This window comes from Mastomys coucha, unplaced genomic scaffold (genome assembly GCF_008632895.1).
Source record: "Mastomys coucha isolate ucsf_1 unplaced genomic scaffold, UCSF_Mcou_1 pScaffold5, whole genome shotgun sequence".
Lineage (NCBI taxonomy): Eukaryota > Metazoa > Chordata > Mammalia > Rodentia > Muridae > Mastomys > Mastomys coucha.
Window position 1 is genome coordinate 53,100,466 of NW_022196911.1, and position 14,366 is coordinate 53,114,831.

General features: G+C 46.8%; 1 protein-coding gene across 4 annotated transcripts in view; it reads left to right on the forward strand.

Annotated features, from left to right (window-relative positions):
• Positions 1 to 13,228, forward strand: part of Larp1 (La ribonucleoprotein 1, translational regulator) — a 51,891-nt gene extending 38,663 nt beyond the window's left edge. For all 4 annotated transcript variants that reach the window (XM_031355068.1, XM_031355069.1, XM_031355071.1 and 1 more), the window contains exons 11-19: positions 717 to 1,109; positions 1,760 to 1,883; positions 1,979 to 2,184; positions 2,575 to 2,681; positions 3,640 to 3,791; positions 6,257 to 6,401; positions 8,198 to 8,307; positions 8,407 to 8,534; positions 9,742 to 13,228. In XM_031355068.1, coding sequence (XP_031210928.1) covers positions 717 to 1,109; positions 1,760 to 1,883; positions 1,979 to 2,184; positions 2,575 to 2,681; positions 3,640 to 3,791; positions 6,257 to 6,401; positions 8,198 to 8,307; positions 8,407 to 8,534; positions 9,742 to 9,948 — 1,572 coding nt within the window. In that variant the 3' untranslated portion in view covers positions 9,949 to 13,228. The remainder of the gene's footprint in view (positions 1 to 716; positions 1,110 to 1,759; positions 1,884 to 1,978; positions 2,185 to 2,574; positions 2,682 to 3,639; positions 3,792 to 6,256; positions 6,402 to 8,197; positions 8,308 to 8,406; positions 8,535 to 9,741) is intronic.
• Positions 13,229 to 14,366: the final 1,138 nt, after the last annotated feature.

The following is a 14,366-nucleotide window of genomic DNA, read 5'->3' on the forward strand; positions in this document are numbered from 1 at the left end:
TTATCCTTTATCAGGATTTTATCCCCGATATTATGGATGTGACTGGAGTAGACGAGTGTGCGTAGCAACTCTGCTCTTGCCTTCATCCTTTAATGGCCTTTTTTAGGAAGCTTTTCCTAACCATATCCAACTCTGATGGGCTCAGCACCCTTTTTGTGTGCTCCCTAGACCTATTTAGAGCCTTTGCTGAACCATACTATACAGATGGCTGCTGTTCACTTTCTTCTACTGAGCTGTGAAGTTCCTTAAGTACTGGACCTTGTCTTGGTCATTCAGGCTTTCCATAACAGAGCCTAGTACTGTTACTGGGTAGGTACTCACTCATCAGATTGATGAGTGTCTACTGTGGCTGGGACCCAGCATAAGTACTAAAGGTACTGTAGCAAGGTTACTTGCCCCCAAGTTACTGAGTGCCGTTGTTGATAGGCAGATGATGGGTGGTTCTTGTGCTTTGTGCCTCCCCACAACAGCCAGTGTGTAAGCTGTGAAGATAAACATAAACTGTTGTTTGTGAGTGACTGTGAATGAAGGAACTGGACTTCTTTGGGGTGATTCTCTGAGTCCAGAGAGGACACCTGTGATTTGCTTCTGTTGCCAGGGTTACAATTGTGATGTTTTGAGAGGCCAAAGAGCCTCTTGGACAGCTAGAAAGCCTGGTTTAGGGCCTTGTGTGTTATTCCCAGGTCATTCCCCTTTGGTGTCTGTCCCTGTTTCAGAAGTCAGAGGAGCCCAGGTTCTCCCACCCAACTGCTCTGCCTCAGCAGCTTCCCTCCCAGCAGCTGATGTCTAAGGATCAGGATGAGCAAGAAGAACTAGACTTTCTGTTTGATGAGGAGATGGAACAGATGGATGGGCGGAAGAATACCTTCACTGCCTGGTCTGAAGAGGACTCTGACTATGAAATTGATGACCGGGATGTCAATAAGATCCTCATTGTCACTCAAACACCACCTTACATGCGTCGGCACCCTGGAGGGGACCGCACAGGCAACCACACTTCACGTGCCAAGATGAGTGCTGAGCTGGCCAAGGTCATTAATGACGGACTCTTCTACTATGAACAAGACCTATGGACTGAGAAGTTTGAGCCTGAGTATTCACAGATCAAGGTGAGACTCAAGCATAGCTTTGAGGGCCTAGGGTTCTTATAACGTGGAGAAGAGGAAGGCTGATTTGCCATGTGACTCTGGGCTGGTACCTCTGTCTATTGCCTTTTGTCTTTATGTATGAGGGTGTGGTTGATGATCGCCAGCTTGCCACCTGGTAAGAGGAAATGTATATACAGTGTAAACAGCAAGTGGGATGACTGAGTGTCCTATCTAACCACCTCATGTTTGTTACACAGTTAGGACTACTATCTTTAGTCGTAAATAAGACACACATTTAAAAAAGTCTTAAGAACCCTTCTTAGTGGAAAATGGAGGAAAAAAGAGGCACTTATGGAGACATTTCTTGGAATGGCTGTGTTTGTTGCTGGGTGACCTTGTGCAATGAACAAACCACAGTGTAGGAAAAAACTCAGGATGGGCAATCTGCAGCAAGTTCCTTGGTGGCTATTGCCCAACTGGTCCCGTGCCAGGGAAGAGGAGCATGGTCAGCACTGACTGAGACCAGTACCTGGGCTGAGAGATGGTGGTGGAGACTAGAGTCCTGTGTGTGTATGGATGGGGAAGCTATTCTTATCAGTTTTCCTGCCAGTCTTGATTCCTGAGCAGCCAGAGCATCTTGCTAACAGCTTCCCACTACCTCACATCTGCAGCAAGAAGTCGAGAACTTCAAGAAAGTGAATATGATTAGTCGGGAGCAATTTGACACTCTGACCCCTGAGCCCCCTGTGGATCCTAACCAGGAGGTTCCTCCTGGGCCACCTCGGTTCCAACAAGGTGAGGGAGTGGGCACCTGCAACCCAGTGTGGGTGAGAGGTATTAAGCTTTAGTCAGAGATTTTCCTGCACATTGACCCCACTCTGCCTCTGCAGTTCCTACTGATGCCCTGGCCAACAAGCTGTTTGGTGCTCCCGAGCCATCTACCATTGCCCGTTCTCTACCAACCACTGTCCCAGAGTCTCCAAACTACCGAAATGCCAGGACTCCCCGCACACCCCGGACCCCCCAACTCAAAGACTCTAGTCAGACACCACGGTTTTACCCAGTGGTGAAAGAAGGACGGACCCTGGATGCCAAGGTAAGGCAGTCAGCTGGGTGGAGTCTTGCATACTTTACTACCTTGTCTGAGCCAACAAAGGGCCAGGATCTCCTCAGGCAGCATCCTTAGGCTGAGAGCTCATAAAGTAGACTTGAGTATAGGCATGGCCTACAGAGGCTGAAGGAGTGCAGACCAGATGAGACACCTCAGGCACATCTTCCTGCTTCTCCGCCTCACCTGTGAGATGATTGGAAAATTCTTTTGTCAGGTTGGGGGTGTAATATTAGTGGTGTTGCCTTTGTCTAGTGCAGAAAGCTTTGTGTTCAACTTCTAATTGTACCAAAAGAAGAAAATGCCTTTGTAAAATGGGATGATATACATAAGCATAATAGATGTGTAAGATAACAAGTTCTGGTTTCATCTTTACAGATGCCTCGAAAAAGAAAGACAAGGCACAGCTCGAACCCTCCCTTGGAAAGTCATGTGGGCTGGGTGATGGATTCTCGGGAGCACAGGCCCAGGACTGCTTCTATTAGGTACTGTGGCCTGGGCATTCAGGCTGCCTCTAGCACATGGCACTCACCAGCTGATTCTAAATCCATACAGCAGTATGGGAAACATAGCCCAAGGTCTAGAAACTGGAAGCTTCTTGTGTTTTGTTCATTTTGTTTTCTTTTTCAAAAGGGTCCAACTGTACATCCTTGGCGGACCTGGAGCTTAGTTATGTAGACCAGCCTGGACTTGAGTTCACTAGTCTCTCTAGTGCTGAGATTAATGCATGGGCTACCATATCTGGCTGTTAATAGATTCCCACCATGTCTGGCTGAAAAGATATGCTATTTTCATAGCCACATAGAACCCAATTTGAGGTTACTTGGGCAGTGAAATTCTAAATTCCTTTCCAAACCTGTCTACTCTCTGCCTAGAAGTAGGGAAACAGTCACTCTGCTAGGTAGACCCTGCAGGACTCGGGGTGCTCAGTGGTAGTTGTACATCTGTACATCCAAGACTGGATTCTGACCCCAGTACCATAGTTCACTGACTCAGCTACTCTCTGTAGGGCCCAGATACTTTATACATTTAATTTTGTCAAATCTACTGTAAAATAAGTAGGCACAGTTTAGAAGTCACCAGTCTGTGAACTCAGCTTCCCACAAAGATGGCAGATATTAGAAAGAGCTAAGATTTGAGAAAAATACAGATTGATTAACACATGGTGATTGATTAAAGACAGTATAATATTGTGAGTTTCTTTTGGCAGTGATAATATCTCTGCCACCCCTGGACCAGTGGCCCAGGTCCTGTGAGCCTCAGTGACCTCAGAACTTTCCAAAGGTGTCACTGACAGGGGTTGGCTATAGGTTAGGGCCAGTGTAGTACAAGATTGTACCCTGGCTAGTAGGTCAGAGGAACCTCTCCTAACCTTAGAATGGGGCTGAATGGGAAATTTGTGACTGGTGACACCATCACTCTTCTGGCTTCCGGCTTCTGTAGCTCCAGTCCTTCAGAGGGAACACCTGCAGTCGGCAGCTATGGCTGTACTCCTCAGTCACTGCCCAAGTTCCAGCATCCTTCCCATGAGCTGCTCAAGGAAAATGGCTTCACACAACACGTCTACCACAAGTATCGGAGGCGCTGCCTTAATGGTAAGTGCTTGCTCATTTGTAAACTAATAAGTACCTTGGCCATTGCTTAGGGACCCACCCATTGTCCCAGAGTATAAAGGCTTGGAGGGTGCCTTGCTGGCAGCAGTTGGTTTTTTCTTGACTCTCACAGCTATAGTTACAACATTATGTAAACTGGATAGGAGGGTTTAAGTTGCAGCCCAGCCTGCACCATAGTGAAATTCAAACTTAAGAACTACTGATGTGGGGGCTGGTTCAATGGTTAAGAGCACTGACTGCCCTTCCAGAGGTCCTCAGTTCAATTCCCAGCAACCACATGGTGGCTCACAACCATCTGTAATAGGATCTGATGCCCTCTTCTGATGTGTCTGAAGACAGCGACAGTGTACGCATATACATAAAATAAATAGTACTTTTTAAAAAAAGAACTACTGATGTTGGACTTATGTGAGATAGTTTTTAAATGCAGGAAGCTAAGAGATGATATTGCCCCGCCTTCCTGTTCTATACCCATTAGTATAGGGAATGCCAATTTTTGCTAATTTCTCACAAGATTGCTGGGTCAGCTGTTGTTAGAATAAGCATGTATCCCAGACATTTTCAGGTTTGGGCTAGAAGAGCTTTCTAGGTAAGAAATTTGAGTCCAGGTTAGCCCATGGTGGCTCTGGAATCTAGACAACTTTTCTTTTGAAGAGGTTGTAGGAAGAGAAGAATCTGTGAAAAACTCTGTCACCTATAAAGCCTGAGTGCTTATTCTCTGCCCTTTTGTAACAAATGGATTACTGGCCTTATTCTGAAAGCCTTGGGTGTAGAGTATCTGGTCACATGAGATGTCTTAAAGGTATAGGGCTTCAGGTTTGTGGTGAGGATATGCAGGTCAGTCAGTCTATTACCACTTAGTAGCCTGGTACCTGCCTCAGTATTTCCTTACTCTGGGAGGGAGTGGATGGGTGAGAGTGTAGCATTATCAGTACAAAACTTGAACAGTGTAGGTAGCCTCTGGAAGAAGTTGGAGTTTTCTGTTTGTTGTAATGGCACTGTGTTATGTCTCTGTCTTAATAACAACTTTTCGATTACTGTGAGGAGACATTGTGATCAAAGTGACTTATAGAAAGAAGAGTTTACTGGGGGCTTGTGGTTTCAGAAGGTGAAGCATGATGGCAGTTATGACACTGGAACAGTAGCTGAGAGCTCACATCTTATCAGCAGGTAGAGCAAAGAGAGGGCTAATCTACCCCCAGTGACACCCTTCCTCCAACAGGTCACACTTCCTAATCCCCCAAACAGTTCCACTGACTGGAGAAACCAGTATTCAAACATAGGAGGGTTTAGGGCTCATTCTCACACAGACCTCCAGAGTTCTGAGTTGAGCATGGGCCTTTGTTTTCTTCACATGCTCCCAGACTTGCTTTCTTTTTATACAAGGCCATTCTGGTTCTGCTCTTCCTTGTCTGTGTTGCTCATGGTGTTTGTTCAGATCCTTTTTAGTTGGCTTATTGTCAAATCTCTCTATAGTAGGTTGGGAGGGTTCTTTTTGTTTTTGTTTTTTCCCTTTTTTTTGGCTTTTCGAGACAGGGTTTCTCTGAGTAGCCCTGGCTGTCCTAGAACTCACTCTGTAGACAAGGCAGGCCTCGAACTCCTAAATCCACCTGCCTCTGCCTCCCAAGTGCTGGGATTAAAGGCGTGTGCCACCACAGCCTGGCTGGGGGGCTTCTTTTTTAAAATGTATTTTTATCAGGATTTAAATATATTCTTGAGGCAGGGTCTCACTTGAACCTGGATCTCACAGATTTGACCATTCCTGCTGACTGGTAAGCTTCGGGGATCTGCCTGTGCATATTGTTCAGGCTAGCCTTTAACTTTGTTAGTCAAGGCTGGCCTTGAACTGCTGTCTCCATCTCCCAACTGCTGTCATTTATGTGTATGAGTATTTTACACACATGTATATTTATGTAGCATGAATATGCATGGTGCCATTGGAGGCCAAAACAGTGTATTGAATCTCTTTGAACTGCAACTATAGACAGTTGTGAGCCAGCCATCATGTGAGTGCTGGAAGCCATGTGGATGGGCCCTCAGCAAGAGCAGCCAATGCTTTTAGCTGCTGAGCCACCTCTCCTGTGTCTACACTTAACATGTTAGCATGCTATACTTGCTAAAACTAATTAATTTGACAAAAAGTGACTTTTTTTTACTTCAGCTGTGTTCTGCCTGTTCCTTTAAATTAGTTCTCAACCTATGGATCTCTACCCCTTTAGGAGTTTTGTATCAGATATTTACATTATGATTTATCGTAGCAACAACAAAAAAACAATACTATGGTGGGGATTACCACAACACGAAGAGCTTGTATTAAAGGGTTATTAGTATTAGGAAGTTTGAAAACCACTGCTCTAAATGATAGCAGGTGAGACTCGGAGCTAGACAAATGGCCATATTAGAGGTTAGGGTAGCCTGGCCTGACCCTCTCCTGTCATTCCCATCAGAGCGGAAGCGCTTGGGCATTGGCCAGTCTCAGGAGATGAACACCCTCTTCCGCTTTTGGTCCTTCTTCCTCCGAGACCACTTCAATAAAAAGATGTATGAAGAGTTCAAGCAGCTGGCACTGGAGGATGCCAAAGAAGGCTACAGGTGAGTGGGCCAGGGGCTCTAGTTGGGGCACCAGTGGGTCAGCTGCCAGAGCTGAAGTTGAAAATTTAAAGATGAGCAAGGTGTTCACACCAAGTTCAAAAGTTCATGTGGTATGTTTGCGCAGGCAGTCCTCCTTTGTTTAAGATTTATTTATTTTATGTGTATGAGTACACTGTAGTTGTACAGATGGTCGTGAGCCATCATGTGTGTGGCTGCTCTCCAGCCCCGCTTGCTCTGGCGTAATTCACTGTAGCTGTCTCCAGACGTACCAGAAGAGGGCATCCGATCTCATTGCGGGTGGTTGTGAGCCACCATGTGGTTGCTGGGATCTGAACTCAGGACCTTCAGAAGAGCAGTCAGTGCTCTTATCTGCTGAGCCATCTCGCCAGCCCCCTCCTTTGTTCTTTGCCTCTTTGCTCCTTGATCTGCTCCTTGTGCCTTTACGACACCAGCAAATCTGCCAGGGGAGGGGTGGCGGCGATATGCCTTACCACATAAGGTAAGCTCTTGACTTTGTCATTTTCCTCTCATCTCCGCCCACCTCCCAAATAGAATTTCTGTGTAGCCCTGGTTACCCTGGAACTCGGTCTGTAGATCAGGCTGACATCAAACTCCTTGATCTGTCTGCCTCTGCCTCTTGAGTACTGGGATTAAAGGCATTTGCCACTAACACTACCGGGGGCAAATAGCTTCTCCCCTTCCCCCGGAGACAGAGTTTCTCAGTGTTAGGTGTGGCTGTTCTGGAACTTGCTCATAGACCAGGCTGCCGGCTGCCTTCAAATTCAGAGATCTGCCTACCTCTGCTTCCCAGTGTTATGAGTAAAGGCCAATTGTTAAAAGTTATTTTAACAATGTAATAAGCCTGTTATAACAGTTCCAGAATTTTTCCAAACAACTTCTCTGTTAGAGTTTTGTATGTTGTTTTTTATGTATATGAGTACACTATAGCTATCTTCAGACACCAGAAGAGGGCATTGGATCCCATTACAGATGGTTGTGAGCCACGATGTGGTTGGTGAAAATTGAACTCAGGACCTCTGGAAGAGCAATTAGTGCTCATTAACCACTGAGCCATCTTTCCAACCCAATTGTGAATACTTTTATGTGTCTGTAAAATATAAATACTTTTGGTCCCTTCTTTAGTATCACATTCCTAGTGGTAAACTTTCTGACTGAGGTAGATAAACGAACCTCATGATTGGTATAGGTCAGAGAGCCGGTGTACGAATGAGCATGTTTTCCTAAAATGATAGACAGGAGATGATTTTTGTCTTCAAGGTCATGTAAGGTCCGTTAGGGCCACTCTACTGCTTTTGGAGCAGAAAGCAGCAGTTAGAGACAGAGAGCAGGTCAAGGTGGGCAGAACTGGTGGGCAGAACTGGCTGAGCCCTTCTACTAAACGGCTCTTCAGGGCTGGTATTACTGCTGCTATCCATTTTGCCCTGCCATATTTCCAGTCCAGGATAATTGACTGGTTTTTTTTTTGTTGTTGTTGTTGTTGTTTTTTAAGATTTATTTATTATTTTATCTAAGTACACTGTAGCTGTCTTCAGACATACCAGAAGAAGGTGTCAGATCTCATTATGGATGGTTGTGAGCCACCATGTGATTTCTGGGGTTTGAACTCATGACCTTCGGAAGAGAAGTCAGTGCTCTTAACCACTGAGCCATCTCTCCAGCCCCAATAGTTCACTGTCTTAACTGTTCTAAAGTTTCTTTGCTAGGCCAGCAACCTGCCCTCCCCATGCCATTCAAGTGGATACTGTGCCAACTTCACCATTTCCTACCCTCCACAGGTACGGTTTGGAGTGCCTTTTTCGATACTACAGTTACGGTCTAGAGAAGAAGTTCCGGCTGGACATATTCAAGGATTTCCAGGAGGAGACCGTGAAGGACTATGAGGCTGGTAAGAGTCTGTCAAAGCTGCCGGGGCCTTCTTGGGCCTTACTGTTAGACCCCACCTCTCTCTCTTCATCATAACCCACCTACCTGGTTTTTTTTAAAGGCCAGCTCTATGGATTGGAGAAGTTCTGGGCCTTCTTGAAATATTCCAAAGCCAAAAATTTGGACATTGACCCCAAACTGCAAGAATACCTCGGCAAATTCCGCCGCCTAGAAGACTTCCGAGTGGACGTGAGTGAAAGTCTCTCCTGACTCCTAACTGTCCTGTAAAGAGAGCATCCCTCTCCTGTCTGACATACACGTGACAGTGGACAGCAGGAGGAGCTCACTAGAGTTGTTCCCAGCTTCCCTCCTATTATCACAGCCCACCTGCTTATCCAGGCCCACTACTGCTAGTTTGTGTCAGGATCAGGACCAGCTACTCTGATAAATATACTTGTTCCTTCTGGGAAAAAAAATTTGTAAGTTAATGTTCAGTTCTCCATTGTCTAGAGCAGTGCCTGAACAGTGACATCCTGTGGTGATTCTGGGTAGTGCTTCTCAGTGTGTCAACGGCTGCCTTTAAAGGCAGCTTAATTGACTCATCTTTGGTGTCTGTGCAAAGTACCTCAAGTGAGATTTTCCTTCAAGAAGTCTGTTACTGGCGGTTTACCTCAGTTGTAAGGTACATGTTTCACCTATTGAAGGGGCTGGTTTTAATGACCAGCACCAAAGAAGACAGAAAGGCTTTTAACCAAAAAGTTTATAATGTAGCCATCTCTGATACTCAGGTTGTTCTCTTGAGAACTTTTAGCAGAAAGTTGGTAGGTATAAGTAGCAGCAGTAGTCCTTATTTTAGAACTGACACTTCCTGGTGCCCAGACTGCTGAGCACACTGTTCTGGTCCTTGTCAACTCCAGTGGTGAACATAGGTAAGAGTGTCACCAATTTACAGATTGGGAAATTGGGCTTGTTTCTTACCTACTCTTGGGAGGAGAGTGTGTGCTAAGGACCAATGGAAAAGTACCTGGAAAATACTTTTGGTGGCGTTTGATGATAGTAGGGCAAGCTGAATCACAGTCTTCATTGTTGACTCATGGGCCTGGTGAAAGCTGGAATAAGACAGTTCCAGTATATGTGGCCCTGTGGAGCCAATACATGCACCATGTTGCATTCCACGTACCACAGATCTTTTCCTGAGAGACCCTTTGTAGAAGGGGACAAAAATTTATAGGATCAGAACCTGGTCTTTAAGATATGGATGGACCTAAATATAGGAAGCCTTTGACATTACCTTATGTGTTTGGTCCGTTTCCTTATTTCTGATAGTGTCCATGTGAAAGGACAGGACATGAACCAAACCGTTGTCCACATTTGGAGGTGGAAAGGAGACCTCTGATTGGTTCTGGAAAGTGGTGTGGCTAGTGTTCTCTGACCACTTGTGACTCCTCTGTTACAGCCCCCCATGGGCGAGGAAGGCAACCACAAGCGACACCCAGTAGTAGCAGGAGGCAGCGGAGAGGGCAGGAAGCGGTGCCCTTCCCAGTCTTCCAGCAGGCCTGCCACTGGGATCAGCCAACCCCCTACGACACCTACTGGCCAGGCCACTCGAGAAGATGCCAAATGGACAAGCCAGCACTCGGACACACTGACTTTGGGAAAGTGAATGGCCAGAAGACCCCTGGGGTTTGGGAGAGAGGGAGTGGGGGTGGGTGAGGATCTATGGGGGTGCCCAGGCCCAGGAGAGTGAACAAGAGAAGGGACCGGCCTAGAGTTACTAAGGAGGGGCCTTTGCGCTAAGTAGCAGTGTATACCATTTGGGCTATTAGCGGTGCTCCTGGGCAGGAGCCTCCAAGTACCCCTTCCCCTCCTGTCTCCATGACTTCCATCATAACTTCTAAGGGGGGAGGGGAAGGGGAGATTTTATATATATATATATATATATATACATATATATATATCAAGTTTTAAATTATTGATAGTTTGTCTGGATTACCAAAATCACTCTTCAGCCCTTCCTGCGGCTGTTATGCCGACCTTTCTCCCCTGCCTCTTCCCGCTCCCCTCAAGCCAACTATGCAGTCCACCAGAAGGCTCTGTCGGTGCCCATGGGCCCTAGAAGCACCAGCCCCTTGATCACCAGGGGTTTGCCATCACCGTTTTCCCTGCTGTTCCACATGCCCTTCTGCCACCTCTGGGGGAAGGAAACCAAAGGATCTCAGTGGGGGTTGGGGAGCTTCAGCCTCTTCCCCCTCACCCCCTCGCCCCACCCCAGAGATGCTGCTTACACCAGAAGAGACTATTGAAAGATGATTCATTTTATTTTTTCTCTGACCTTTCCATCCTTGGGAAAACAGAAAATAAACAAAACAAAACAAAAAAAAAACAAAACAAAAAACAAAAACAAAAAAAAGAAAAGAAAAAAGAAGAAAGAAAAAAAGACAAAATCAACCACTTTAAAAAAAATGACAAAAAAAAAAACAGAGCCCACCTAATCCATAGAAAGTGATGTCTTTCCCCCTCCTTGGAATTTTTCTTCTGTTCTGTTTTTGGAAATAATATTTTTTTAAAAGTTGCCTTATTGTGGAGCGGGAACCTGAACTAATGCCCAAATGCCTGTTTTCCTTGAGCCTCCTGAAGAGCTCCACCTGCCTGGGATGTCCCTGGGCTTGGACTGACTAGAATTTTCCTCGGGACTGAGTTGCATGTACCGGGTCTCCTGCCTGGAGGCAAGAGAGTTGGGGCAGTTCTATCAGAGCTGCGCCCAGGACACCCCTGCTGTTGCATTGTCTGAAGCCAATGTCCTGTGTCTGAACACTGTTGCCACTGTCCTTGTTCTGCTTGCTGTCGCCTCACCAGGCCCGCCTTGCCCCGCCCTGCCCTGCCCTCGGAACCCCAAGACCAAGTTTGCTTCAGACTGTTGTAAACAGAATTGGTCTTTCCTGGTACACACTTTTCCTCAGTCTGCACATCTCCCCAACCCCAGAACAAGGGGATGAACACCCACTGATTGATGTCCACAGGTTAGATCTGTGTCTAACCTTAAAGACCTTTGACCTCAAGGAGGTCTGTATCAAGGAGGTGGAGGAAGATACCTTTCTTTAAGGGTCTGGTGTGGTCTTCCCATCTTAATACCATCACCCCCTGCAAGCCATCTCTGCCCACCCTCTCTTTGGCCCTGCCTGGGATCAAGGGGTAAAAGGAACCAAGGGCTGAGGAATCCTGCCGTTCGGTGAAGCACCATGGCAGGAAGGTATATGTGGACATAGAGTATACCTGACTTCTCTTCAAAAGCCACTGACTGCCCGAGCTGCACTTCAAATGCCAGAGAAGTGGCTGGAAGCTGCTGTCACCAGAGCTGAGGAGGGTGATGAAGGACTGAGCACACAGGCTGGGGAGATTTCATGCTCACCCCACACTGGAACCTGGGTGGCACAAGGGGGTGTGGTCTTTTTGCTCAGTTAACTGAAACTTGTGTGACCCTCCTCACCATTTAGTTCCTCTATTATCCCAAAAGTTGGGACTGGGACACAGCATCCCAGGTTGGCAAGAGCTTGCCCTCCATTTTGGGGTACCTTGTTACTTTGAGCTCATGCCTTGCCCTACTCTGTCCTCCCGGTGCTTAGAAGGTGGGAATCTCTTGTCAGCTCCTGTGACTCGCTTGTCTCAAATAGGGGATCTGCTGCTGGGATCTGAGGCCTTCTCCTGAGTCTGGTACCTGCTCTATGGTGCACCTTCACCAAACAGTGGGCTCTCTTCTTCCCTTCCCTTTCTCCTTTCCTTTCATCACTCAGCCCTATACTGTATATCCAGCACCACAGAACCTCAGGGCTTGAGGCCCAGTGTCAGGGAAGGTGGTTTCCATCTAGACTAACCAGGCTAGGTTTGCTATCCTCTCCCGGATCCTCCCAGGCCCTCTGAGGGAAGAAGCTCCTCTGGGGTGGGAAGGCGAAACTATCATCTCAACACAGGCTGAGGAGGGGAGGGAGGGAGTGTGTCTGTGTGTGTATGTGTGTGTGTGTGTGTGTATTTTTTGTGACATGTTAAAAGAGTTGATGTTGCAGAGTAGTTTACATCTTCACCTTCTGAAGACACTTGAATTTAGGACCGATGTATCTGTGACAAGTATGCCAGGAGTGGCTGGGGGCCACCAGAGCAAGCCACTTGCCCATCACCATCTTCCCATGGGATCCAAGACCTAAGACAGCCTGCCAAATGGAACCGCCTTCATCCTCTGCTTGTGCAGGGTTGGTCATCCACCTGGCCCCAACAAGGGGCATATTGTGGTTTGCCCTCTGAGCCTCAGAGCAAATTTGCTACTCAAAGAGAAGGCTGCCTGGCCCTGCTCCAGCCTGGACCCCAGGTTCAGACAGGTGCTGAGCCCCATGTCAAGTTGTTCAATGTTTTTGTTCTGTTGTTCCTTCCCACTCCTTTTTGATAACATTTACAAAAGAAAGCAAGCTGCTTGGAAGGTCTGGACATGAGGGAAAGGGCATGAAGACACGGCTGATGGTGGGGAGTGCTAGAGGCTCAGGTTATCTGGTCCCCCTGGATGGGACCTCAGAGTCTCTTGTTAAAGGGCCCCTAAGTTCTCCCCAGTTCCCACCCTCTCCTCAAGCCATGGTGACGGCAGAGGCAGAAGAAAACTTTGAGCCTAGTTCTCACAGGAAAGGAAAACACTCATGGGCTTTGCAGAGAAGGTTCCACCTTACGCTCATACATTGTCTTTACCATGTGCTAGGATATCAACAGGACAAAAAAAATGTAAAATACTTGAATGAGCTTGTAATATAACATTAATATTATTGAGAGTGTCTGCTTCCCAGGCTGAAGTGATTCATTCATTATTCTGGTCCTGCTCTAGTCCTTTGTAATTGGTGGTAATTATTATGCTTTTCTTTTTAATACAAAAAAATGTATAAAAATAAAAACTTCAAAAGGCAAAACACTGACTGGTCTCCCATCTGGGACACTGCTGTTGGGTGTGAGGGAGAAACCTGCTGTGTGTCCCCAGATGGAGGAGCCCACACTCTACAAGAGCATACGTACAGTACAAGACGCTATCTTGGGCTCCTGGGCATCTGCCTGAGACAGGGCCCTTGGTGCTCCTAGTACGTTTGGGTTCTTGGCCAACCTTGATCGTCCTTCACCCTGAATGCTGTAAAGCTTGAGAAAGGGTGGAGTTGGGTTTTCACGCCCTGGGTTATATGCAAGAATTCCTGTCCTCCCCCCACCTCCCAGGGTTTCTCTGTGTAGCCCTGGCTGTCCTGGAACTCACTCTGTAGACCAGGCTATCCTCAAACCCAGAAATCCGCCTGCCTCTGCCTCCCAAGGGCTGAGATTAAAGGCGTGTGCCACCACTGCCCAGCCAAGAGTTCCTTATGTATGGTTTTTACTTTTCTGTAAGACCTAACAGTAATTTCTTACTGTTGAGTGGTAGAACGTCACTGCCAGTGGCCTCTATTCTATAAGTTGTCAGATGAACCATACCTGTCTCAGTCACCTTAGGGGCAGCTGTGTCAGTTGCTCCTCAGTTGTGTGGCCTTAGTTCCCAAGTGTTGGGGTGATGGGCAGTGACTGCAACAACACAATCTACTGGAGTTATAGACTTTATTACATGCTGCTATTGCCAGGTTTGAGTGGAGACATTAAGGCCTCATTCACAATATTAGTGCTTTATGAGGACAGTACAATATTACACTGTCAAATTTTCTACCTCGATGCTGCTGCAGAGAGCATTTCTCTGAATGCTCATATGAAGAAGGGAATAGCTACCACCCAGTGATGATAGGGTTTGGGTAGGTTGGTACTTGAGGGAGTCTAAGGACATAGGTCACCAAGGTCAGGGCAGACTGGGACTGGCTGCAAGGTACTAAATTGCCAGCTGACCTTGAGGTCTTGGTGTGTTGTCTGTGCTGGCTCTGAACATGGCCCAAGCCCCAAGCAGATGGGACTGCAGTGCAAACCACTGTACACGGCTGTTATTTTATATAAGCTGCAATAGGGGGTTTTCTTGACTAACCTTGAACTGAAAATGTAAAATCTACATGAGTTCTGCTGAAATTTAGCAAATGGTAATGATGA